The sequence below is a fragment of the Puntigrus tetrazona genome, chromosome 8 (genome assembly GCF_018831695.1).
Source record: "Puntigrus tetrazona isolate hp1 chromosome 8, ASM1883169v1, whole genome shotgun sequence".
NCBI lineage: Eukaryota > Metazoa > Chordata > Actinopteri > Cypriniformes > Cyprinidae > Puntigrus > Puntigrus tetrazona.
In genome coordinates this window covers 15,670,493-15,695,968 of record NC_056706.1, presented here as the reverse complement: position 1 = coordinate 15,695,968, position 25,476 = coordinate 15,670,493, and the positions used below count along the sequence as shown (strand labels likewise).

At 36.8% G+C, this 25,476-nt stretch overlaps 1 protein-coding gene across 3 annotated transcripts in view; it reads left to right on the top strand.

Moving 5' to 3' along the window:
* The window catches only part of mvb12bb (multivesicular body subunit 12Bb), a 51,671-nt gene that overhangs the window by 4,928 nt on the left and 21,267 nt on the right, over window positions 1-25,476 (top strand). For all 3 annotated transcript variants that reach the window (XR_006251609.1, XR_006251608.1, XM_043247217.1), the window contains exons 3-7: window positions 2,380-2,487; window positions 5,910-6,006; window positions 7,142-7,271; window positions 8,506-8,601; window positions 17,131-17,225. Coding sequence is in view for 1 of the 3 variants with exons in the window: in XM_043247217.1 (XP_043103152.1) it covers window positions 2,380-2,487; window positions 5,910-6,006; window positions 7,142-7,271; window positions 8,506-8,601; window positions 17,131-17,225 (526 nt within the window). In the remaining 2 variants the exon portion in view is untranslated. The remainder of the gene's footprint in view (window positions 1-2,379; window positions 2,488-5,909; window positions 6,007-7,141; window positions 7,272-8,505; window positions 8,602-17,130; window positions 17,226-25,476) is intronic.

Genomic DNA, 25,476 nt, shown 5'->3' with positions numbered 1-25,476 from the left:
TTTTCACAGCCAAATATAATCATACATTCACAGCTGCTTGTTTTTGCAGTAGGTTTGAACAAATTCTGAAATCCTGAAAGTTTCACTTTGTTAAAAGGGGTCATCGGATGCCCATTTCCCACACGTTGATATGATTCTTTAGGGTCTTAATGAAAAGTCTCTAACATTTTTACATTTTTCAATGGTGGCATAAAAACACCTTTTTTACCCTGTCAAAATCAGCAAGCCATTCTAGTCCATGTTGCTTTAAATGCTAATGAGCTCTGCTGACCCCGCCCCTCTCTTTCTTGGAGTGATGAGCAGACTGTAAACTTCAGCAGCTGGCTAACTTCCACGTTATCAGGAAAGGCAATTTGCAAAGATTCACCTCATTCGTTTCAAAACCGAAAGTAACATTAGTCGTCTGCGTGTCTTCAGTGGCTCAGATGTAAATGACTGCTATGTTAATTTTATAAATCCAGTAAAAACTTCTCAGTCTCTTAATCAGAGACAATCTCAGAATCTCTTTATAGGATGGATGTGTACACACACTTCCAACACACATTTATGTTCAAACAACTTGTAAAGTGAATTTCGCATCTGATGACCCTTTTAAAATAACATGTTTATTCATTAACAACCTTAACGCAAGCAAATATGTATTTGTAATGCTATTTTTTTAAGCAGCTAATTTTTTGGCCTGATTATGATTATGTGTTTTACAGCACTCGTCTAATCATTAGGATGATATGATTTTGTTTTATATTTTTCCAAAAAAACGCAACAACCTTCATCATTCAGATGTTTCAACTATACTTGTTGTTATTAACAACCCTTACTGAGCTAAATATGAACAAAAATTGTAGTTAGTTTTAGCTAGAATTCATTCATTAATTTGCTTTATCAGCAGGCTTAAAACAGATGCAGCCAGCAAACCACAACGCGTTTAAGTGTCACTTGATTAAGTGTGAAGAGTTTTCTTCATACTTCTCTCTTTACTTGTCCCAGTGCTTAGCAACTGTTTCCACATTCAGGCTGCGTTGCCTGCCCTGGTTGTGCGGTGGCGTACAGACTGCTTTGGTGCCTGGTTCCTCCCTGTTTGACTTTGGGCTTCACAGCTCCGGCTCTTTGTTTACGCTGAAGAGGAGCGGGGCACTGACCTGGAAAAAGTGGCCAGGACGGGTTGTCTTGTAAAGGGAGGAGGGAGTCGGTGAAGGAGGGGAGGATATTGTGCTTGATGTATAGACTCCTCCTGAGAGCTTTCGTCCTAGCCAGCGGCTGCTGAGGCTTTAGCTCCACCACACTCTTGCCGTCTCTGTCCACCACTGTTTTCCTCCATGTCCGTTTTCCTGTCAGGTTGTCTGTCTTTTCTGAAAGTTTAATGTATGCCTGTCAAGACCTCACAAAAGATTCAGAGTTGTGCGCCATTCAAAACTGAATTTAAAATGGCAATTTAAAGGAACAGTTCATCCAGAAATGCTAAATTTGCTGAAAGCGTTCTCACCCTCAGGCCATCCAAGATGTAGATGAGTTTGTTTCTTCATCGGAACTGATTCTGAGAAAGTTAGCATTGCTGTCTTTTTTGTAAGAAACCAATCCAAAGCAAAGAAAGTGGTGCAATGCTTAATTTCTCCAAATCTGTTCCAGTTAAGAAACAAACTCATCTACATCCTGAATGGCCTGAAGGTAGGTGCATTACAGCAAATGTTCATCTTTTCGGTGAGCGATTCCTTTAATTCCAGTTTGGTTAAAAGTTGAATTGAGATAAACAGGATGCAAAATTGTCTTTCTTCGCTAATTTAAATACAACTTGCATAACTGCTGTACATGTAGATGTTTCAGAATAAATTGATAAACTAAACGTTATCATGCACACAACATGTTTTCAAAGAAATAAAGTCAGTATATAGTAATGAAGTCATATATATACATACATACATGCATACATAGAGAGAGCAAAAAATGCTAAATGTTTTGCTAGTTTCTCTTGTGTGATTGTTGAATTTCAGTTGAATCAATTCCACTTGCCATTGCATTTTTAATTTTACATCCTGCGATTGCATCAGTTGTTTTAACTATGTCAGAAAGGCAACTGCTTGCTCTCTACAGAGCACAATGAAGTCTCATTTAGCTTGTTCAAGGCCTTTTTTGTGAGGTCTTGTCTCATCCTTGTTGTCCCATGGGGGACTGGTGGTATTTTTACTCTTTTCGGAGGCTGAAGATTCTTCTCCACTTGCGTAGGGCTCTAATGAGATGGAGTGAGAGCTCATGCAAACCTTAATTAAGCCAAGTATGCACCGAGCAGGGCAAAAAAGGAAACACGCACAACGTCCATACATTAACTGGATCTCACCTCAATGCACAATCTCCTCACTGTGTGTTTTTTTTCTTTTCACATAGGTTGCACAAACAACAGATGGCTTTGACGCCAACCTGTGGAAGGACAGCATATTCAAATCCAAGGTCACACGCTATCTTTGCTTTACCCGAGCTGCCACCTCCAAAAACGTAAGTGAAAACGTGTACGTTTTAACATGCTGATAGCAAGTTTTTCTCCAGTTTCTTCGCACAGAGTGCTTTTGCCCTGTTTGCTTCAGTCCGTCTCTCATTAGGGTTCTGCTCAGATCTTTGATCACAAACTCCTTCAAAATACGTTCTGTCCTTTAAAGTGAAGTATCCAAACCGAATGCAAATACTACTCTGAATTTAGAATGGTTTGAGATTTTTTTTTTTTTCACTTGATGTATAAAGTCCCAGCTTGCTTGCATTTGAAAATTTGTTGATGATCTCCAGTTGTCCCGAAGGAATTTGGTTTATGATTATTCATAAATGCAACTCTGCGCGTTAGTAGTTTATGATTTTATTTGGCTCAATTAACCTGGTCCCTGTAGACAGTTTGGATACCTCCCAGCCATTCATCAAAGATGGAGAAAACATCCAAAAAATGTCAAACTTTTAGTTAGGGGGATTCTTGCTTATGAAATATGACACATCAAACAGCCATCCAATATGCCTGCTAAAGGAGCACCTATTTTAAAAGATTCCTCTGTGAATTGAAACTATTTGAACATTTACCTCTCGTTTGGCTGAGCTAAATTGAGAATGAGCGCCTTTTTATGTGCAGGTATCTGTCTTGAAAGTGAAACAGGTGGCCCAGTCATGCTGTTCAGGTTATCGGTCTTCATCTAACGCGAACAATGCAAAGCTTGAGTTCCCATACCTTTATTGTTGCTCTATTTGCTGCGTAAGCGAAGGCAACAGATAACATATGTCTTTTTAGAAAGCATTCTATATTTGTTCTTTGTCTAGGATTAAAGATGTAAGGAAAAAATGTATTTAAATGGACCTTGTGTTCATAATTGAGTCTAGACTGCTTAGGGGCTGCTTGTAGGGTCTGTGAGGATGGTGAAAATAGACTGAGCTTATTTGGATGGGTCATTGTTATTCAGTGTTACATCTCACCAGTGCATCTGCTTTTTTTCTTTTATATGTGCTGTTGCAACAAAATGCCTTTGTGAATATGTATAATACATTTTTATTTGAATGTGCATGTATATGTGTGTGTATGTATTAGCATAACATTTCTTTTACCTTTATTAATAGATATAGCTCGCTTTTATATTTTAGAAGCCATCATATTATAGCATCAAAATGTTAAAAAACCCTATTCAGTAGAATTATGATGATAAATATGATACTTCATGCCACATTCTCAGTACACGTGTGGTTAAACATTCAAGACCCTTATCACATGGTAAATCATTAATCTCACATTAACCTTTGGTCTAAAAATGTTTCTCTCCGCAGGAAAATTTAGTTTCTGTTTAAAACATGTAAACCAATTTGTTGGACAAACCAGAAATTTTGCTTCAGTCAGTCATTTTTCAGTTAATTATTAAAAAAAGTAAGTAATTAGTCATTTAAAACAGCCCTCTACATTGGGAGTAAATCATTCGCATATGCGACCAAATCTTCACTCTGGGGCGATTATATGTCTAGTATTAGCCATTGGTTAATAGATTCTCAGATTTTACTGGTCAATGTGTGAGTTGGAGTCTAAATATAAGTTTAAGCACAGATATATTTTTATCTTAGTAGTTCAGAGTTTCATTCTGTGCTGTAGAGGCACAGCACACCTGTATTTGACGTACCGTAAAAACTCTAGCGTGAAGGCACACGACTCACCAGCGCTTTGAGCAAAGAGACAGAGCAGGAGAGTGTTACATACCATGCTGATTTGAAGCACTACATGTAAATGATATTCTTTGGTGCGTTTTCTTGTCAGAGAATAACAGAGTTCCTTTGGAATGCTTCAGGTTTTTGAGAATTGTTGGGTTCTCATGATTGTATTGTTGTTCCACTGGAAAAAAAAAAGGGTTTCAAGCAGTGTTCACTCAACAATTGCTTTTAAATTTCACAAGCAATTCAAAACAAACAGCAAGCAACACATTGAATGCTGATATTTTCGGTGTACTGCGGTAATCTCTAAAAATATTTTTTACAGTGTGTGAAAGATTCATTTGACCGTATAACCTTATAATAATCAAAATTTAACGACTTCTTCCTCTCCTTGCCTGCTGATGTCACAGTTGTGGTTTCTGAATTAAACATTTTATAAATTTAAGGACATTATATCTAAAGCTCGATAGCTCGATAACCTAGAAAGGAATCAAACTGTAAAATCTGGTGCAAGTGCAATCAGAAAATAAGGAGATTTCTGATTTATGTGCATTAGAAAAATTCGATAAAATGGACAAATAAATGTATGTATTATAATTGAATGTGCACATAGATAATGTGCAATAAAATAAACAATTATGAAAAGCCAAAATGCCGTGACCAGAAAAAAAAACAATGCTTTTTTTTAGTGCTGTATTGTTATCACAGCTGCAAAACTACATCTCTTAAGCCCTGTAATGGCTATAAGATTCAAGGATGACGTTGTAATTCGCTGTGGCTGGTCTACCCAGGTCATTTCCACACGCTTCTGCCTGTTGATCAAGTTCAATGAGAGCTGCAGTTTTAGTATGTAGCACATCATTCCCCTCTGCCACCTCTCCAGCGTGGAGTCTTAAAATGTGTGTCTGCACTGTTTTGAAGTCCCTGACGCTAATAAAACATGGCAGCGCCATCAACAAAGGCTATTTTGTCTGTCAGTCAAAGTGGCCCCCACTGTAATTGTCTATGACAAAAACAGATTCTACAGAATTAGCCAGTGAATTATGTGGTGGGAAGTAAACAGTTTGTGATTTATCATACTCAGGGTTGGAGGTAGATGGCCCTTTGTCAGGTCCTGATGGGAAAAATCTCTCCCGCGTCTTTTATTAAAAAAAAAAAAAGTGTTAAAAAAAACAGGCTTCATGCATAGTAATAGCATTCATCCATATTTGTACCCTCAAGTCAGAACTATGAATAAAAATGGTCTGTAGTGGTAATAACTGCCGGGTAACAGTAGCGACGGCATCCAGAATGTCGGACTCATCACGTCACGCCACGCTAGCTGCACTCTTTCAGGGCTTTTGCTGGATTATTGCTATTTATTACGGCGAAAAATGGAACCATAATGAGCGCGGGCTGGGAAGGCTGAGGGAAAAAGTCATGCTTGAAAATGTCAACTAAACAGCTCCTGATTGTTTTCAAGTACTCCCTGTTCTGAAGCACAAGCAATTTGGCCTGCCACCGACTGGCCCGAGCGCTGGGCTGCCATGTCTGAAGATGATGGCTAGCGCACAGGTGCTTGCATGCTTAAAAGAGGGCAGCGATTCAACAAATTTGTGTGTGCGTGTCTGCAAAATACTACAGCGGCCTTTTCATTGTAGGTACGGATCATGCATAATTGAAAGCCGCCCACTTCTGCCTTTATTGAACTGGCTCATTGGCTTAAACTCATATAATCATTATTATATCCGTTTTTTTTATGTGTGTGGCAGAAGCAATTATGCAACGTTGTCGTGGACGTGAAGCTGATCGACTTGAAGGACTGTTTGCCAGAGGGCTTCACTCCGATCCAAGAAACCACGGATACCCGTAAGCACAGTTCCCATCTTTTTTTTTTTTTTTTTTTTTTTTTTGCTTTCATCCTCTCTTTTTTTCTCTCTCTCTCTCCTCTCTGTAGTCATCCTGAGGGAGCGCTTCTCCAGAGGTTGTGAATGTGAATGTTTCATGGGCTCAGGTTTAGCTTAATTTATGATAGTGCGAGAGAGTAAAATAAACATTTTGCCCCGGAGGTAGGAGGAGAGGAGAACGATGAGTCATTGTTTATCTCTGCCAGAACCCAGCTTTTCTTTATGATGTGCTTATTTATTTATGTATTTATTTGTGCAGAGCGGGAGTGGATGGTGGTTATCTAATATTAATGAAATGCATTCCCTTGATGCTTTAGTGCTTTTTGAGTGCTATGTATTTCTCCCCTTCTCGTCTTCTCTCTTCTCCTCTCACCGCGCCTTTGAGAACGCCGCAATATTATTTTGGCATTGGGAGTGAGGGCAGCATGTTTATTATTTTCATTATTATTGCATTTACACGGCCCTCGCCCCGGTGCCGCCTCGAAACGAATGGGATGGGCTCAGGAGTAATATGGCCGAGTCTGGTAGCGGGTTCTGGAGGAATGACTAAAAAGAAGACGGAGTCTCATTGGGCGCTGGTTTTAATGTGCCGCTTTATTGTAGCAAAGCCATGTTTAATAGATGCCTCAGCCACTGTATTGCCATTTCACTCTCAGTCAAGTCCCTTATATCCTTCTTACACACATATTTGATGCTGAAGATTCCCCTCTAGCACCCAATGACATTTTTATGCAATTACGATGGGCTTTCATATACTTATATGTGCCTTGAGCCTCAAAACATCACATAGGTTGCATTTATGTGGTGTTCAAATATTAATGCACACATATATTTAGCTTGTCTCTTTGAATAAATTGTTAGGAAATAGGGAGTTTTTCTACATATATTGTTGTGTCATTGTTTATAAGGCTTCCCAAGGACAAATAGGTCAGGCAGTGTTTGTGGGGGAATTGATGCATAATGTAGGTTTTAGTTATGAGTATATGGGACCGTGGCGTATAAAAGCACTCTGGTTTAAATGCAGTTAGACTGCTGATAAATGAAAGACATAATTAGGTCTGTTTATGTTATGACTGTTATATCTCTTTCTCTCTCAGAGGAGCAGGCTTTGAGGAAGGAGAGACTGTGTGTGAAGTTGGTCCCCAGGCACAGCACTGGTACGGCTATATGCGATGTGGTTATACAGGGGAAATCAAAGCACAGCCTCACTAATTATACATTTATAGGGTAAGATATCATATCTTTGGTATGACAAGCATGGCATGTTTTTTTGAGAATTATTTGTGCGTGTTTGATGCAGATGGTTTGGTCACTATTCCCTGAGAGGGTAAAGAAGTACCAAAGTAAATATCCTGGAGCAATGCTTATTATGCTGTCTGAATCGTCATTTTTAAACCGAAGTGGATTGGTTTTCTGGTCTGTGTGTGTGTGTGTTTTTTTGACCGGCTCCGGTTTCCTCTAGTGCACCTCAGTGCCTGCGGCCTGCTACAGGCATTATGGGCGCTTGCTTTACCGGTGCTGCTCTTCTGACAGTGTTTAAAGTCACCCTTAATATGTCTTACAAACATTACATAGTATTTTATTGACAATATAGTGTTTCATACCATATAGTGTGAGCAGGTATTGGTTGTTTAGGTTTATCGCTGTTCAAAAGTTTGAGGTCAATAAATGTAAGACATTTAAATGCATATTATGAAATTAAATATTACTAAAATTACTATTCTGTTTCAAAATTTTATTGGTTCCTGTTATTACTCCAGTCTTTAGTGTCACATGATCCTTCAGAAATAATTCTAATATGCTGATTTGACGCTCAGGAATTTCTCATTAGCATGCTGAAAACTGTTGTACTGTTTTAAAACCTGATCATTTTAATTATTTAATTAACAGAGTCAAAAGAGCAGTTAAGTATTTTGTAACGATATACATGTATTTAGTGTCAATTTTAATCAATTATTAATTTCTTAAAAAAAAAAATCTTACTGACCCTAGGTGTTTTAGACCTGCGTAGCCAGACCCTTTAGGCTGATGGCTGAAGGTCTTGGATTCATGGCAGCTTTCATTGGCCAATGTCCGCCCATGAGGTTGTTTGACTGTCATGTCAATCAATCAATCACAGTTCGTTTCATTCAGTGCTGCGTTTTGGAGATTGGAAATTTCTCCACAATTACAATAAATATTGTGGCGTGTAAAAATCTCTGACGTATTTTAACGATTCCATGCCGCGAACTTTGGATATTTCACATGCTTCTGAAAAAGGAAATTAAACATGCTTCTCACAGAAATACTGTATATTTTAGCCAAACTAATGATGACTTATAAAGTGTTTCAACTTTTGTGTTCCATGTGCATCCGATGTTTAGACATCTGAGGCTGAGACTACAGACTTTTAGACAATAGTGTATGCATACATATAATTTCAAAGGTTTGTGAAAGTGAAACAAGCTGTTTTTGTCCACAGTGAACTGAATGGTTTGGGAATTTGGTATCAGCTGGGAAAAGTCACTAAGTCACAGGATGCAGAGCACAAAATCCCCTCCACCTCTGGTGTTGCCAGGTAAGACCCCTAACCAAGAATATATACACTATGTCCCCTGTTTTAATAGGATATTCCTTAACACAGAAAAAGAAATTGTTCATTGAGTTTTGTCGGATGAGGGATAGTCCAACAATCTGTAAAATTAAGTTTCTAAGTAAGAAGTTGGAAATTTCTCCTTTTCGAGTTCAGGAACAGAATGCGGCATAAGATAACTGAGTGTGTTTCCACTGATAACCCGAAGTTCAGCAGGGACGAAACAGAAAGTGCTGAAGCAGGAGAGACCGCCGTGAGGAGAGCGCAGTCTGTTGTCTGCTCTGACACACAACACAAACACGCAGTCTGCCCAGCGGCCTCACACACAAACACACAGCCTGGAGGGAAGAAGACAGAAAGGGAGTGTGACTTTGTACCTCATCCAACTCAAACATGTCAATTATTAATGAGCAGGAAGTAGTGGGGTTTTTCCTCTGTAAATAGTAAATAAACAATCACTGCTTCCATCCTATAGTTGATAGAGCGGAGGGGCTGGTGGGGGTATGTGATTGTGCCAAATGAAAATGCCAAACTTGAGTGTGCCAGAAGGCTGTGAAGGTCCTGGCGCTGCAGTTAGGGTAAGGACACATAAAGCTAGTTGGAGTTGTATTTCGGCAGGCTTCACCTACTTCGTATTTTAATGCCTGTAGAAGATGTTGTCAATTCAGTGCTTTTACCTTTTACTACTTTAGAAGTCATTAGCATTGTTCAAAAAACCTAATATACTAAGAACCTAAAGCCAGCTGATCACTTTTACCAATGTTTTATTTATATATATATATATATATATATATATATATATATATATATATATATATATATATATATATATATATATATATATATATATCTCATCCAGCTCAAAAACATATTTAAAAATATGTTAAATATTTAATTGGTGAGTTGTCAATATGAGATGTAACATAGCAATACAATATATTGAGTGTGATTTTACCACTAAATTCAACGTTTTAAAATGATAACTCCAAATTCGTGTTTGCTGCCTGGAGTCCATTTGTTTCTGTGAATTGGAGCGATTCATTTGCTTCTCATTTCTGTAGTTTGCAGTCTGTAAAACTATACTTCAGATTTCTTGTCAAATCCATTTGCACAGTCAATTGTAAAGCACTTTCTCATTTTAGATGTGTTTTGTGGGTTCTGTTGAGGCATTCGTGCTGAAAACCAAAGCTGCAGTAGTCTTTTTGCCACTCAGTGGGCAGAACCGGAGTCATTTGTAGTGAATTGTAGTAAATTGAACCATAGTTTTACAGCAAATAAAAAACAAAACCTGTGGTATAGTAGCCTCAAATTAACCATGGTATTTGTAATAAAAATGTGATTATACAAAAAGTAATCAGTATATAAAAATCATAATTAATAGTTTTACAATAATATAATAAAAAGTAAAAAGCATTAAATATATAGTGTACATATTATTTCCTCATGTTTTATTTTACTTTTTATGCTTTTATTTAACTATGAAGGTGCTTTAAACAGAATAATTATATATTGTATTGTACAATACTGTCAATACTATCATATTTTGTACTTTCAGCATAGCTAGCTAAATATTAGCTGTCAATACAGATGCTGTATGCGTTGCATCTGCCATGTTTTCTCACTCCCATGTATCCAACTTGGAAAGAAAAGAAGAAGAAAAAAAGAAATGCAGTATATCCTAATTCTAATGACTTTTGTGCTACTTATGTATTCAATACAGGCCACAAATTCAGTTTTCGAAAATGCTGCCCGTGAAGTTAACTAGCGAAACTATAGAAAACATCTTTTTACACATTTCATTGGACAAAACATATTTGTCAAGTGAATAATCAAACACGGCACCCAACTATGCAACATTGAACAGACTTTCTTTTTCCGTCAGTTTTGTTCACTTCAGATTAAACATGGCGTCGATTCTGAGTTGGGCTAAATCTCACACAAATTCTCCGTGATCATTGGTTGCTTTCATCCCAAGATGAGCATAAGATGTTCCAGTGGGCTCTACTTAGAACATTGACTGAAGTTTTGCTCTTTGAACTTTTGCGCAAGGCCGACCTCTGAAACATACCGTGGTTTCGTGGCTTGAATAAAGCCCTTTGTGCCATGTGTTTTTTGGAAGGGGCAGCTATAGGGTAGAAGCGTTTGATGTCTCTGAGTCATCCTACATCCAGTCCCACGCATTCACACACTTCGTCTCACCCTGTTAATTCCTCACTCTTTTGAAGCCACTTTTCAAGTTAGAGAAGAATAAATTGTACCTCCAAGCGAGGATCCGCGCCTCCCCACTTCGATACCTGCTGTGATCACAGACTGTGCACTTTTGTGTTATTATTACATTTCATGCTTCTACGTCTACATGAATGTCCGACTGCAATCTGTGAATCTGTGACAAAAAAAGTTCTTGGTTTAAGAGGTAACCAAGTGTTTTATTGAAGACGTCATTGGACATCTTCTGTTTTCAAGACTTTAAGCATCATGTTAAATTGAATGTATCTGCTACAGAATAACACTTATCTGACTTGGTTTGTGTCAGTTAGCTTTGAGGTACGTTATTGTTCTTCTGACTTAAAAACTGAAACTGAAAAGATAAAAATAAAAGATAATTCATATAAATAAATGCTATATTATGCTAGTATATGAATTCTAAAATAAGGCAAATGATATAACAACTTACTAACTTTGGTCACATTTGAATTCAAAATTATTTAGAATTCAAAATTAAAATAAAATAACACATTTTGCGTACTATAATAAAAATAGTATAGAATTCTAAATAAGAATTGAAAAATAGCATTGAGCAAAAATATTTTAGATAAATTCTCCTGGGAAAAAAAGTAACTTTTCAAGGCTTTAATCACTTATGACTGTGAAGGTACCAAGTGTGGCCCCCAGCAAAGAGACTCGGAGTGTTAAAGGCAAAATAATATATTGTTAAAAACAAAGCAATAATGGAAAATAAAAGTTTTAGAATAGTAAACCTGCGTTGTGTGTCGCATTACAAGGTTTGATGCTATACTCGCCTCATTTCACACAAACTCTGTGGTCCCATCAACGTTTTACTGTTTGTATGACTCTTTTAAGACACCCTCAAATTTAAATGCCTTTTACAGTTATAGGAAAGATGTTTTAAACAGTCAATAAGGAATAAATGTTTAATGACCCCTTTAACTTTGAATGCTGGTGGTTCTGCAAATAAACCTTTTTGCCTCTGGCTACAAGGACACTAATCACTGTGTGTGCAGACTACTGAGTGTAAAGTTGTTCAAATATCAGTTTCCCTTGATGCCTGCTTGAAATTTCAAAACATTTCTGTGAAGTTTAGTTACTATAGGTATTATGATTGCACCATGAATACTATATCTGACATTAAATTACCTGGTGTCAACTAAGTGACCCCCACTCCTTTCAAACTGGGCCCGGTCAAATCCAGTTCCCAAACCATAGATTTTTGGCTCGTTGTTCTTCAGGGTGAGCTTCTTCTCCTGTCTATGCTGCTATTTGTCGTCCTGATAAAACTGTCATCTCTCGCTCTGATATCTGACCTCTGGATTGACAGAGAACATAAAGTTGCCTTGTGCTAATATTTCGGTTTCTCTTTTTCTTCATAGAATCAAGGTTTCAGGCATTTCTCTCTGAATGATAGGGCCATATACAGTAAGGCAAGAAAAGTTTTTATATCCAAAAGCTGAACAATATAAATGTAAAGGTCAAGCATATTTCCCATTGTGAGCAGGAAGCCTTTTTTTATGCTGTCCCATGATTCACTCCGCTGATTCACTACTGGAGTGGAGGTCAGTAAAAATAAAACCATATTGGCTGAACTTTGGAATGAATAGATAGATAGATAGATAGATATTGACACAGGCTGTACATGGGAATGTCTTGGATTATGAGTACTTTATACAGCATATGAGAAGCATTGATGGACGGGTGTCAGTGTTCCCGCTCTTTGTTGGTTTCTGTGACCCCTGTGTCACCTACTCAACATCAGCTCTTCAAATAACGGCTGATCTACCAGTTCTCAGGGAAGGCAGGCCCTGTACAAGATCTGTTATGACACCATCCTCAAATGTGTTCTTCATACACTCTTCTGTGTACCCTTTCCCAGAAAGCCCTAAAAAGCGTACAAATTTCCATACGCATCAAGTAAACTCAAACTGAGCAGTGCCACAAACAATAGAATCATCAGCAAAGATCTGTGGCTCTTTAGAGATTCTACACTCCCATATTCCGCCGTGGAATTCTTCAAGATTCTTCCTTCTCCACACCTGACATGGAACTTTAAGTGGGGTAATGACAAGCGGGAAAGCCGCCACTGCAGAGAGCAGCTGTCTACAAGCCGTGGGTTGTGTGGGCTGCCTGCTCGGAGCGAGCGCTGAGGTGTTGTCATCGAGGATCTCGGATGAGTGTCAAAACACCGGCTTCCAGATTCCTCTCAGTTCGCACCGTATTATTTTTATATATCGTTTTTATCCCAGTCTTTGCCTCACCGAAGGCTTTGGCGAATTTGTCCACAGTGTGACAGATGTTCCCGACGTCTCCTCCCCAAGACGGACTTGTGCTTCCGCTTCTACATCGTTGCTTTCTCGAGTTTCTCATCAGCCACCCGTGGAGATTCCAGCATGTGGGATTGGGCTTTTGATATTGAGATTACCCTGACTAATTGGCTCCTTTACGAGGCTCCTCGAAATTTCCCAGGCTGTAGTTTTGCCAGTAAATGCTGTACAAGCTAGCATCCATTTTTTTACTCATGCAACAATGCTATACACAAAATTGTTTTCCATTATGGCCCAACCACAATTTGGTCTTATTTTAGTCTACCTACACTACTAGGATGTGTCTGTCTTCTCATTTGAAGACTCTGCTCTAATTTGTCCAGTCCTCCAGGCCGCTCTTCCTCTGTCTTCCAGGCATTGTGATATTCTTGAGTGCTTGTCTTTGTGTCCACTTGTCTTCCATTTGGCCTTATTAGGAATCAACCGTCAACTGTCCTCTGAGTTTGTGCTTTGAGACCTTCGTCTGTCTTCAAACTCCCATCTTTCTTGGCCTCATCGTCATCCGTAGATCTAAGTGGAGCATGTTGAAGATCCTTGAAATTTCCTAGGCTGTAATATTGCTGTAAATGCTGTACAAGCTGACAAACCTTTTGGTTCATGGAAAAGTACATTTTTGTTGTTGTTGTTTGTTTTATCAGTAGTCATAATCCAACTGCAGTTCAGTCTTATTTAGTCTACATACACCTTTTGGAAGTGTCTGTCTCCTTGTTTGAAAACTCTGCCCTAATTTGTCTAGTTGCCCCGTTCAATCCTCTTCCTACAACTACCAGGCATTGTGATATTCTCGAGTGCTTGTCTTTGTGTCCACTTGTCTTGCTTTTGGCCTTATTAGGAATCAACCATCACCTGTCCTCCAGGTTTGTGCCTCGAGACCTTTGTCTGTCTACAGAATCACTTTTTTCTTAGCCTCATCCGTAGATCTAAGTGGAGCATGTTGAAGATCTAAAGTGTTTAAAGATACAGTAACCATTTGAAGCTTATGCTGTGTTGTACAAGTACATTTTTTTTTACGTTGTAATCCCAGTTCTGCTCTAATTCTGGGAGGTATTGTGGTATAATTAGATATTCAAAATAGGGATTTGTGTCAATGTGGCTCTGATGGGTTTGAATGATGATTAATTGTAGTCAAAACTCCAGTGGCCAACATAATGCAAGCTCTCGCTGCCGTTGATTATGTAGCCATGTTTGTATTTTAAGAATTAGATGTGTAATTGATACGCCATATGCTACCCAAACTCAGTGTACCCTAAACTGTTAAAAGCAGAGAATTGGGATTGAGTATGGTTACACTGTTTGACAGCTCTAAAGATAGGGAAACGCTTGCTCCTGAAACTTATATTATAGTTTTATTTCACTTTTTGAGAGGCGGCTATCATAAAGTTCTTTTGAGTTGCTCTACATAAATAATATATTTTTGACATGTACAGGACATTAGCTAATCTTAAGATGGTTGATTTTCTGAAGACTGCCTCTTATCTCTATTTTGACCTTATCAAATTGGTGATGTTTTGCATCCAAACAGATTTGTGTGTCGTAAACAGGCTTTTCACTGAATATATCTCATTTCCATTTTCTGTATCGCTCTGCATCATTCGCTATTGTTTTGGCTTGCTCCAGTGACTGGGGTAGTTGAGGCCAGTTTCCACGAAAGAGCACCCGGACCGTCTCCTTTCAGTTTATGGCTGTTTGTGAAACGTCTGGATGCGCGTAGAGCCATGTCCCCGGCTTTCTCTCCCCCCTACGTTCGAGTCAACCTTTGCAAACGAAGGGAAGTCTTCATTAAATGTGGCAATCGGTTCCACAAGATTGATGCCAACCTTTTAAAAATTCACCATTGGGCCGAATTGAACACGGGCAAATGCTGATGCAGATGAACAGGGAGAAGTCGGCCCCATCGAGAGAAATAAATCTGAGTTGCAGGCTTCAGTTCATAAATACCACAGGCTGTCAGGGAGCATGTTTTATGGCCTCTGATAGAAATTACTGCATTTATTTATCTCATCACACCTGATAGAAATGCAGAGTAGCCACTCACGGCAGACCTGTCTTCGGTTTACTCACAAGTTGAATACTAGAGCTGACCCACAGTTCCCATTCATTAATTCGGATGAATATGTACAGTAGATCTCTGGTGGACAGGTTGTTTGACTGAAAAAAAGATTTCAGAAAGAATCAATGACTGTTTTTGCTAATTCGTTTTTTCTTAGAGGATTTCTACACCAAAGTAACCAACCGGATTTGCATTTGCATCAATGCCAGGCCCGAGTGCTTCAAACCATTTCATCTATTTATTTCAAGCATACCCCTCCTCCATTTTCAACATCTAGGCATCTCCTGCTTTGCATTGATATCACATTTCAGAAGCTTTTCCAGCATCTACTTCTGCACTTACCTTCCCTAACTTACTCTCAAACTCAGATTCTTCCGCCGGCTAAATGACATCTTACTCCCCTTGGCGGTGTCACTTTGCTCCTAATCTTCTTCCAAACATGACTCTGTCTGACTTTAATGCATCTGATGCATCCTGTAACCTGTTGGAGATGCTCATTTGGTCTTCAAAGCATGTCTAAAGCAGAATTATGCAGCGCTCCTGATGCAGAGAGACTCAGGCAGCGAGGCACTGAATTTATTGATTCCCGTGAGTGAGTCAGAGAGTGTAATTCACCAGCGCCTGATTGATGAGGAGAGCAAGTTCAAACTGTCCATGAAGTGCAACGCATGCTATTTTTGCTCTTTCCCAAAACTTTGATTTGGATAAGAGGTTTGACTTTAGACCAACAGAGGATTCTTTAATGCAAAATATTTAATAATAATAATATTACTATTATTATTACTATCATATTTGTCATATAGTTTTTATTCCTCTTTTCATTCAAGTCTAAAAGCTGAAATATAATGGAAAATATGAATTAATAAAAAAATAATAGTGGAAATATAATGACATTGTTATTATTATTATTATTATTATTATTATTATTATTATTATTCTTTCTACTCTTTGATCGTTTGTATTTATTAATTAATTAATTATTAATGTATTTTAAATCAATAATAATAAAAATGTTATTAATTTATATAAATTAAATTTCATTATTATAAATTATCGGTTGGATTTTATGCATTTATCTGAAAATTGGCTTTTGTAAATTTCTTTTGAATGTTTTCAGCATTATTACTGCATTATTAGATTCATTGGCACTCCTATAGTATAATAGCAATCAAGTGTAATGCTACAAGTAAATAATAATAAAAAAAAAAACACTTTAGCTGTCCATGCAGACTAATAATCTAGCCACAGACACCCTCCTTGGACTGATGAGGTGATTGTGTGTATAACTGTGTATAAGTTTTAGGACTGTTTCTAGACTGCTACTGTTGTGTGTGTGTGTGTGTGTGTGTGTGTGTCTAATACCATACTGGTTCAGGAAACCCTTCTTATTACCACTGACTTCATGACAACCACTCACAGGCACCTAAGAGCCACAGACAGGGAGGGAGAGAAAATGGGAGGTTAATGATCAGATGGAGTCAGTGATTTACAGTGGTTAACGATGGAGACCCACAATCCCTAACATCAACGATTCCTGTTTTATTTATATCACATTTATGTTCCAGTTTCAAGAACTCTTTGAAGAGCTGATTCATTTGTAGAGCATTACAGTAAAGTATGCCAGATCTCATAGGCTCGCTACGTCGTTCACAAAATAGCAATTGTGCAAATTGCATTCAGGACACATTTTATGGGCCGTGTTTGCATTGTTATCTGACTTGCATAATTCCTTCATAATTTTGCAGGTGCCACATACAAATAAACGGTGCTAAAATTCTAGAAAGCAGAACGTTTTTTTATTGAATTACTGAGTGAGATCTGCTTCCAGAATCGTTTCTTTCTAACATTAACATTAATTATTTCCTATGTCTTTTGTGCATTGGTAATGAGGGCAGTTTTCTTTCCTAGACAATTCCCACAGTCTCCGGCCTCCAGTCTTACTAAAAAGAACATGGTTAGGCCAGACTACGAACACCAAATCTACAACCTCTACACCAAATCAGGTCAGTCCCTCTGTAACTATTATCTCTAAATTTCAGCGTTAATTTTAGCTAATTCTAGCTAACGTTTACATTGGTACACAACCCTCTGTGAAACTGAATTTAGTGACATGGCTATGATTATTGTTTACACTGCAAGTGGCAGAAAAATACACCAATGACGTGTGCAGTTTCATGCAGACATTAGGAGAATATGATATGTGGGTTTCAGGAAATCCCATTGACCACCTTACCCTGCAGATCTGTCTTTCAGGTCCAAAATATAACTTGAGTTTGGGATGTGAAGGCATGCTTGTATGTTTTTTTTTTTTCTGGCTGGAGAGAGACACCATGTGGTGAGGATGAGCTTATCTGTAGCATCACACTATATTGAGGTACATCCAGGTCCAAAGCTGACATTTGGTCACGTGCTTATGTGTTTTTAGTTTTTTTGGTAATTAATGATAAAATATGCAGTGTAAAACTTGCACTTGTAATCATGTTTTTATTCCTCGTATTTTTAATTTTAGTAGCTTAATGTGAAGAATATACCACACGTGCTGCTACATTGAGATACGGAGAAGAAAAAAAAGTTAGATGATGTGCAAGCTGCAAGTTATTTTTTGCTTAATTAATTTACTTTGGCTGTTTGGTCAAATTTTGTACTTTTTTCATTAATTTTCAATACCTCTGTGCTCTCATAACAGCCTTAAACAGACTTCAGGAAGTCACATATAGATTTTGCACATACTGTAATTGCACGATTACAGGGACGCTGATCGTATCAAGGCTTCGGTGGTTAAAATAAGTGACTGACACATTAAACTCTGCCACTTGCCTTTGACGTGGTTAAAATGACAGCAGATTGACTTGTTCACGGGTGAGGCCAAAGAGAAAGGAAAGGTTCTGTCAGCACGAGGGCTGATGCGTTCTGCTTCCCTGTCGCCATGGTAATGCCTTTTGACTGACAGGCCGACACGTGCTCTGCCACCAATCATCACTCTGTCAGCCCAAGTAGTGTGTTCTATTGATCCTCCTTTAGCAACATCTCTGTAACCGCCAGGAACTGTGTTCGCAGACGAGCTTAGCAGCGGAGCAGTATGTGGTCTGGTTATCCAGTGGATATTTTTTTTTATTTTTTATTTTTATTGATGGAGAGACAGGGAACGCGTACACAAACGATGCCTCGGTTCTGACAAAGTAGCCTTAAGCTTCTTATAAATAATAATGACTGTTATTATTGTTTTATTGTATAATTCTACATATTTCGGTTACACTTGTGAAGGTGTCCTTGTTACAGTGTAAATTATACATGTGTGTACTGAGTAATATTAATTAACTACATGGATTTATGGTTAGGGTTAGAATTAGGGTTACTTGCTTGTAATTAAGCATAATTAATTGTAATTATAATAGTAAGCACATGCGATATGTAACAAGAACACCTTAGAATAAAGTCTTACCCATATTTATATAAATAAATCTCGATATAATTACATGAGCATGCTTGCATATATTTTAGATATTTTATAAATTAGCATGCACACATATTATAATATAATTACGTTATAAGCTATATGTGCATTTTAATAAAATATATATATATATATAGACTCACAAATTATCATGTACATATAAAGTTACATATAATAGTAATAACATACTACTACTACTACTAGAACTACTAGTTAGAATTTTATTACAATTTCTTCATTAATTATGATTTGAAAAACAGAAAGCTGGATTTTTCTTGCTCACCAGCACACATACTACTACTACTAATAAAATGCGTTTAATTTAATTATGCATTTATTTGTTACTTAAAACGTAGGATTATTATTATAATTATTATTATAAAAAGACTTTATTGAATTTTTTTCATGAATTGAGTTATGACCTGAGGAGCAAGTGTGGGGTTTCAGACAGACAGCTGGATTTACCTTAATCGTTGGGGACTCCGCACGCTCGCATATGTGCATATATGTATGCTCGTGGAAGTTGACAGCTGGCCAGGTTCGAGCTGGGCTAAAACCATGTGCGCTCTGTCAGGCTCGTAGCACAAGCTCCTTCAGGATTGATGAATTGCCTGCTTTCTTGATTAAACCTTCCGTCACTTCCCAACAAAACACACATGCAAAAAAAAAAAAAAAAAAAGACCAGCGCTTTAAAGACTAGCCTAGCGCAGGAGACTCGACATGTCTGGAAATCTGTCATCGTCAGCCACATTATGTGCGGATTTGAGGTGCCGGTGCTTTGACATTTATTAGCAGAGTATTAAAAACTAATTCACGTAGATTTGGCAACCTTCATTCACTTGACAGTCCACGCTCATTTTAACAAGTTGGCTCTTTTTCGACTTCACAACCTCTTACTTTGTTTCGCCACCGCCTCTTTGAAGCTGAGCAGATTTTTGATGTCATTTATTTTTCATTTAACTTGATGGCTTGAAGGAAATATTTCCTAATTAGCGAAGGAATCAGTGTGAAAAAGAGTCCGTTTGCAACATCTGTGAGGTGATGGATTTTGAATACATTCTTTTTTTGGGAGTATTAATGAAGCAATACTAGAAATGAGCTTGGTGTTGAGCTGTGACTCTCTAAATGTTTCTTTGTTAATATCTTTTTTTAATATGTGTTAAGGGGTTTGACTTCTGAATTCTGGTCTATAAAAAAAAAAAAAACAAGGAACAGATACTCATAATAACACAGATATTCGATACCCCCTATGTAAGTAACATTAACATATCTATTGAATTAATCACAAAAAGAATGATAATCCCTTTATTAAAGATTATATATAAGGGCAATCAATTATTCCTTGGTGTATTAAAGTAAGATCAATTAAAAAGGTGACTGAAGAAGGAGAGATAAAAATACAGAGATGTTTCAGTTTTACTATAAGTTTGCAAAATATCAGAGCGAGTGACAATGATTTTTGATTTTCCGGAACTGATATTAGTCCCCTTATTAAAGTATGTGCATCTGCTTTTAATTTGCTCCAAATAATTGGAAAATGCAACAGAGCTTTCCAATTAAAGCGCCACTTTACGCACTTTAATAATACCCCCATAATATTAGAGCTTATGAAATGACAGGTGAGCTGGTGTATGAATAAAACATAAAGGCTCGTAATAAGAGACAGGAAAAAAATGGCAGACAGTTGTTGGGGGGTTTTTTAAATGCTTGACTTAATTTGCATATATTAATCTCTTCTTTTCAGCCTTATCGAATATTCGTGCGTATTTGAAGTTAAAATAGTGATGACAGGCCGGGGTACGCTTCATTTTTCCACGGATTTATTGCTCCTATAATTCAGGATCTTTAATAAGCCAATATGACTGATCCTCCGAGTTCTGTGGAATTTCGTTAATTGTTCCAGATGGCGCTCACTGATTATGCAAAATGACTTCTCTTTTTTTTTTCCCCCACTTTTTTTTTTTCACCACCGTCCCCGACCACACTGTTTTTTGATTGACTAACACAGAGAAAAAAGATTATTTTTGGGCCAGCACTTTCATTAGGAAGCCTCTCATCAGGTTTCAAACAAAAGTTCCATCTTATCTCCGACCGCAGACTGCGCCGCGACTAGCGCTATAGCTAGCGCTTGGCAGTCGAGGAGGATCCCGTAGGCTTTTAATCGTGACTCTAATCTCGTGTAGCCCGGCAGCTCTCTCCACCCGTGTGGCCATATTTTACAATACCAAAACACTTTAGGCTGAAGGATTAGAGAACACGCACTCGGGCTAGCGACACAAAAACTCATCTGCTAAGTGCGGCTGCTCCATGGCTGGATGGCTAGCCTTGAGGAGCTGGTTGATTAAAACCCCCCAAAGCTAGGCCACCATTTTTCTGCTCCTCCTCTCTCATAGCCGAGGGCCCATTGAAAGTTCACCTTGATTCTGTTTAGCATCAGCTAAATTGCCCTAAATGAATTGTGTATGGATATTTGATGGGTGACGGTGGGGGGGGGGTGGAATAGGAGGGGGATAGACATAGACCAGATTTACAGCTGTGTTTTACTTTCGATGGGTACACGATTTAAGCCGCGCAATTTCGGGGCAATAAAACCGTTCTGAAAGGGAGCCAAGGACTTCAGGTTGGCGACAGGGCATGAAAGACTGCATACAGCTTCTTTTCCAAAAAAGCCATTAATGATTTATTCCCGTGGCCTACGTACAGAGAGGGAGCCTGGGGAAAATGCAGAGGGGGTTTACAACTTGCTTGGCTCGTGTGCATTATAGCAAATACCACTAAACCTATGACTGATGTGACATCTGAAGTTTTGTTTCTGGATTAATCTGGATTTAAGACTGGATTTTTCCTTTAGAGTATTGGCACCTGTACTAATATGTTCGTTGTACCATATCACTCTCTTCACGTGTTTTTTTTAAGCTGCAATTGCAAAATAATTAGAGTAATCATTGTTAAAGTACAGAAAATTCTACATTTACATTTCTGGTTTTATTTATTGCATTTTAATTTTGAAGGGTTATTTATTTGCTAAATATGATTTATTTCAAAATCATGACATTAAACAATAATTATCTACGAATAATAATTTTAAATGATTTGTGAGGTATAGGAGACTTTATTTAATGTATTTATTAAAATATTAAAACATTTTATATATATATATATATATATATATATATATATATATATATATATATATATATATATATATATATATATATATATATATATATATATATATAATAGTAATAAGAATAGTGTATAAATACATATGAATTTTTCAATAATTATACCATATATTTAAATAATTAATACTACTTATAATAAATAATAATAATAATGATAATAATAATCACAATATTAATATACTATTATTAATGATAATAAACTACTATTACCTATGAAAAAAAAATTAAAAAAATTTTGCACTTTGAATATAAATGTGCTCTTCTATTATTTTCTATATGTGTCTGTAAGTTTCTTGGAGATTTAAGTCAAGCATAAGACTAATGAGAACCACGTGCCTGTGGGCCTAATCACAGTCCGGGGGAATCATTCCTCAGCCGTCCATCTCCCAGCCCAGAATAAGATCTGTTCCTTCATTAGTCTCCAGCCTATCAAACATGGCCGTCCTCAATAGATGGGCCTGTCTAGCCTTCCCATTGCCCTCATGTTCAGCAGTCTTTGTTATCGCACATCTAATTAGAACTTGATAAAAATATTTCCCTCGAAATCCAGCCATTAAATATAGGTTAAGGAGATTTATGATCAAATATGCTCTTAAAGATCTTTTAATGGGTCTGTGGACTCGTTAAGTTGGTTATTAACGAGCCCCTAATACATAGTGCGATTTAAACTCACAATGAGATTCCGGGGAATGGAGCCATTTCTGATAAGGGGGAAGTGGGCCCCCCAAAGGCTGTTTTGAAAGTGTGCCGCCTGCTTTTGTCTCAAAATATATTAAGAGACTCATCTACAGCTGTATGAAGAGTTTATTCTCTGAAACAATGGCCAAATTCCCACACCCATGCTCTCAAAATAAACGCTTATTGTAGTCAGCATGCTATTGTATGTGTTGTCATAATTTATGAACATCCTTTATTCTTTGGTGTCATAGTCACAGGTCATATTAATTTTTTTTTTGTCTTTTTTCTTTCTATTCAAGATTTTACAGTACAAGAGGTATGAGAGAAGATGACATATAGGAGAGTTAACAATAAGAGAACAAGAAGAGTGTTCTTAAAAAATAATTCAGTTAATAATTCAGAAAACAATAAAGAAGAGTGTTCTTAAAAAATAATTCAGTTATTAGAAATGTTCTCTTTGTATTCATCCTGGTTTTTATACCATTTTCAAGAAAAGTTGTAGTTTGTTGTGAAACCAATTAAATAATTATTTTTTTTAGACCTTGAGTGAATACTTAGGTGCACATCTTAACAGTGCATTAACTAATGTTAACAAACACAACTTTTTAATAATGCATTAGTAAATGCTAAAATTTGCATTAAGTAAAATTAATAAATGCTAGATGTATTAATTATTCTTAGTTCATGTTAACTAATATATATATATATATATATTGTTGGGGTATTTGGACTCATACTCAGCTCTCAAATCTGGTCTCAAGTACCGTTTTTTATATACTTGTCCCAGACTTGAATGCATGTTTACTCTGACTTTACTCAGACTCAAGCAAATATTCCAGAGAGTACTTGAAAGTGACTGTTTTATGTGCGCATACATTCCAAGCTCGCTGAATTAAATCAATCACTTCAATTAATCAAAATTTTTATATATATATATATATATATATATATATATATATATATATATATATATATATATATATATATATATATATATATATATATATATATATATATATATATATATATATATATATATATATATATATATATATATATATATATATATATATATATATATATATATATATATATATATATATATATATATATATATATATATATATATATATGTATATATATATATGTATATATATGTATATATATATGTATATATAGCACTTTTAACGATACAAATTGTGTCAAAGGACTAAACAGTATCAAATAGGAGAACAGAGAGATAGTAATGCATAATAACAAGATTAAACACTTAATTTTGTATAATTAAATCGGCGATAATCGCTAGAAATTAAGTGTCCCCAACTAAGCAAGCCAGAGGCGACAGCGACAAGGAACCAAAACCCCATCCGTGACAGAATGAAGAAAAAAAACGTTGGGAAAACCAGACTCAGCTGGGGGCCAGTTCTCTTCTGGCTGGACGCCCAGCACTTAATTTCCAGTTCAATTTTAAATGCAGCTATGTCAAGTTGTGTAAGGACTTAATGTACACACTTAAATAAACAAAAATTGTGTCACAATGCCTGGCTTGGACGGTATTCATGTAAATGGGGGTACAAGGGGGCTGTTTTTGTTTTTTTTTACTTAAAGTACTTAAAGTAACATTGAAACCAAAAATGTATTTCTTACAAGAAAAATCCACACAAGCAGAGTGCATATGATAGGATGCCGCAATATGCTAAATTGCATTACTTAATAGCATAAATAAATAATATTGACTAGACTGAGATCGATTTAAGAAACCTTTGTTGGTAAAGAATGTGACAATAAAAAAAGGTCATATGAAGTGGACATTTTACATTTTAAATATAGCAGATTAAAAACAATATTGTCAGTATTGTTTGTTATGTTTTAAAATGGAATAATAATAGTTCCAACGAAATCTGCAACGGAACTGGTGTGCGTCTCCAAGCAATAATGGCGTTTTTGGTGACATTTTTAGCTTTGAACAATTCTGTGAGTCATTGATTAATAACTCATAACTACAGCCTCCTTACTGAATCATTTAAAGGAGATTTCCCGCCACCTACTGCCAATTTTAGTTTAAAATGTACAAGTATCACTTAGTTTTGCCATCATTTTTTTCTTTCTTTATTTATTATATTAGTAGTAAACTTAATGAAATGGTAAGATAATGACATAAAACATGATACATGGTGAATAAGGCTAAAAAACTGTGCCTATGGTAAATAAAATGCTGTAAATCAATTTAAGGTGGAAAATATTATCCCTTATCCCTGAGGGCTACTCAGAAGAATGGTAAATGCCCCAGGGGTACGCCACTGTGAAAAAGTTTGAAAAGCACTATCCTAAATGAACGTGAACAGTTGAAAATATGGATATGATATTTGATTTGTGAATCAGATCTTAAAGCAAAAACCTGCTGCCGCCAACTACATTATAAAAGTGAAGCAAACAACAAAAGAAAAAGAGAAAGTCACTCATTGCTCTTGACTGAATGACTTTAGTAACTTTATTAACCAATAAAAGTTTTGACATTACAAGGGAAACCACTCTATTCCAAAAGCGCCTCCTGCTGGCGAATGAACAGTTAGCATTTTCAATAAAGCCCTCTGCAGTTTTTGTTCGCTCATATAGCCCAAATTTAAATCAATATAGTAGCTTATACATCTGACTCATCTCTTTATCACGTTTTTACAGTAATTTTATGGTTTGAAACATTACCATAGACACCATGTTTTCGGCTCTTAAAATATAAATCCAGACATCTTTGGCCGTCCGTGATTGCCTACACAGTTGCTTCGTTCGGAGCTCGGTGTCATACTTCCTCTGTTAGTTAGGCCAAACTGCAGCTGTCAAACCTTATGCACATACTCGCATCTGAATGACACATCTGATCTACAGTGTCTAGCGAGCCTTATGTGACAACCAACGTAATGCTAGAATGATTAACATAAT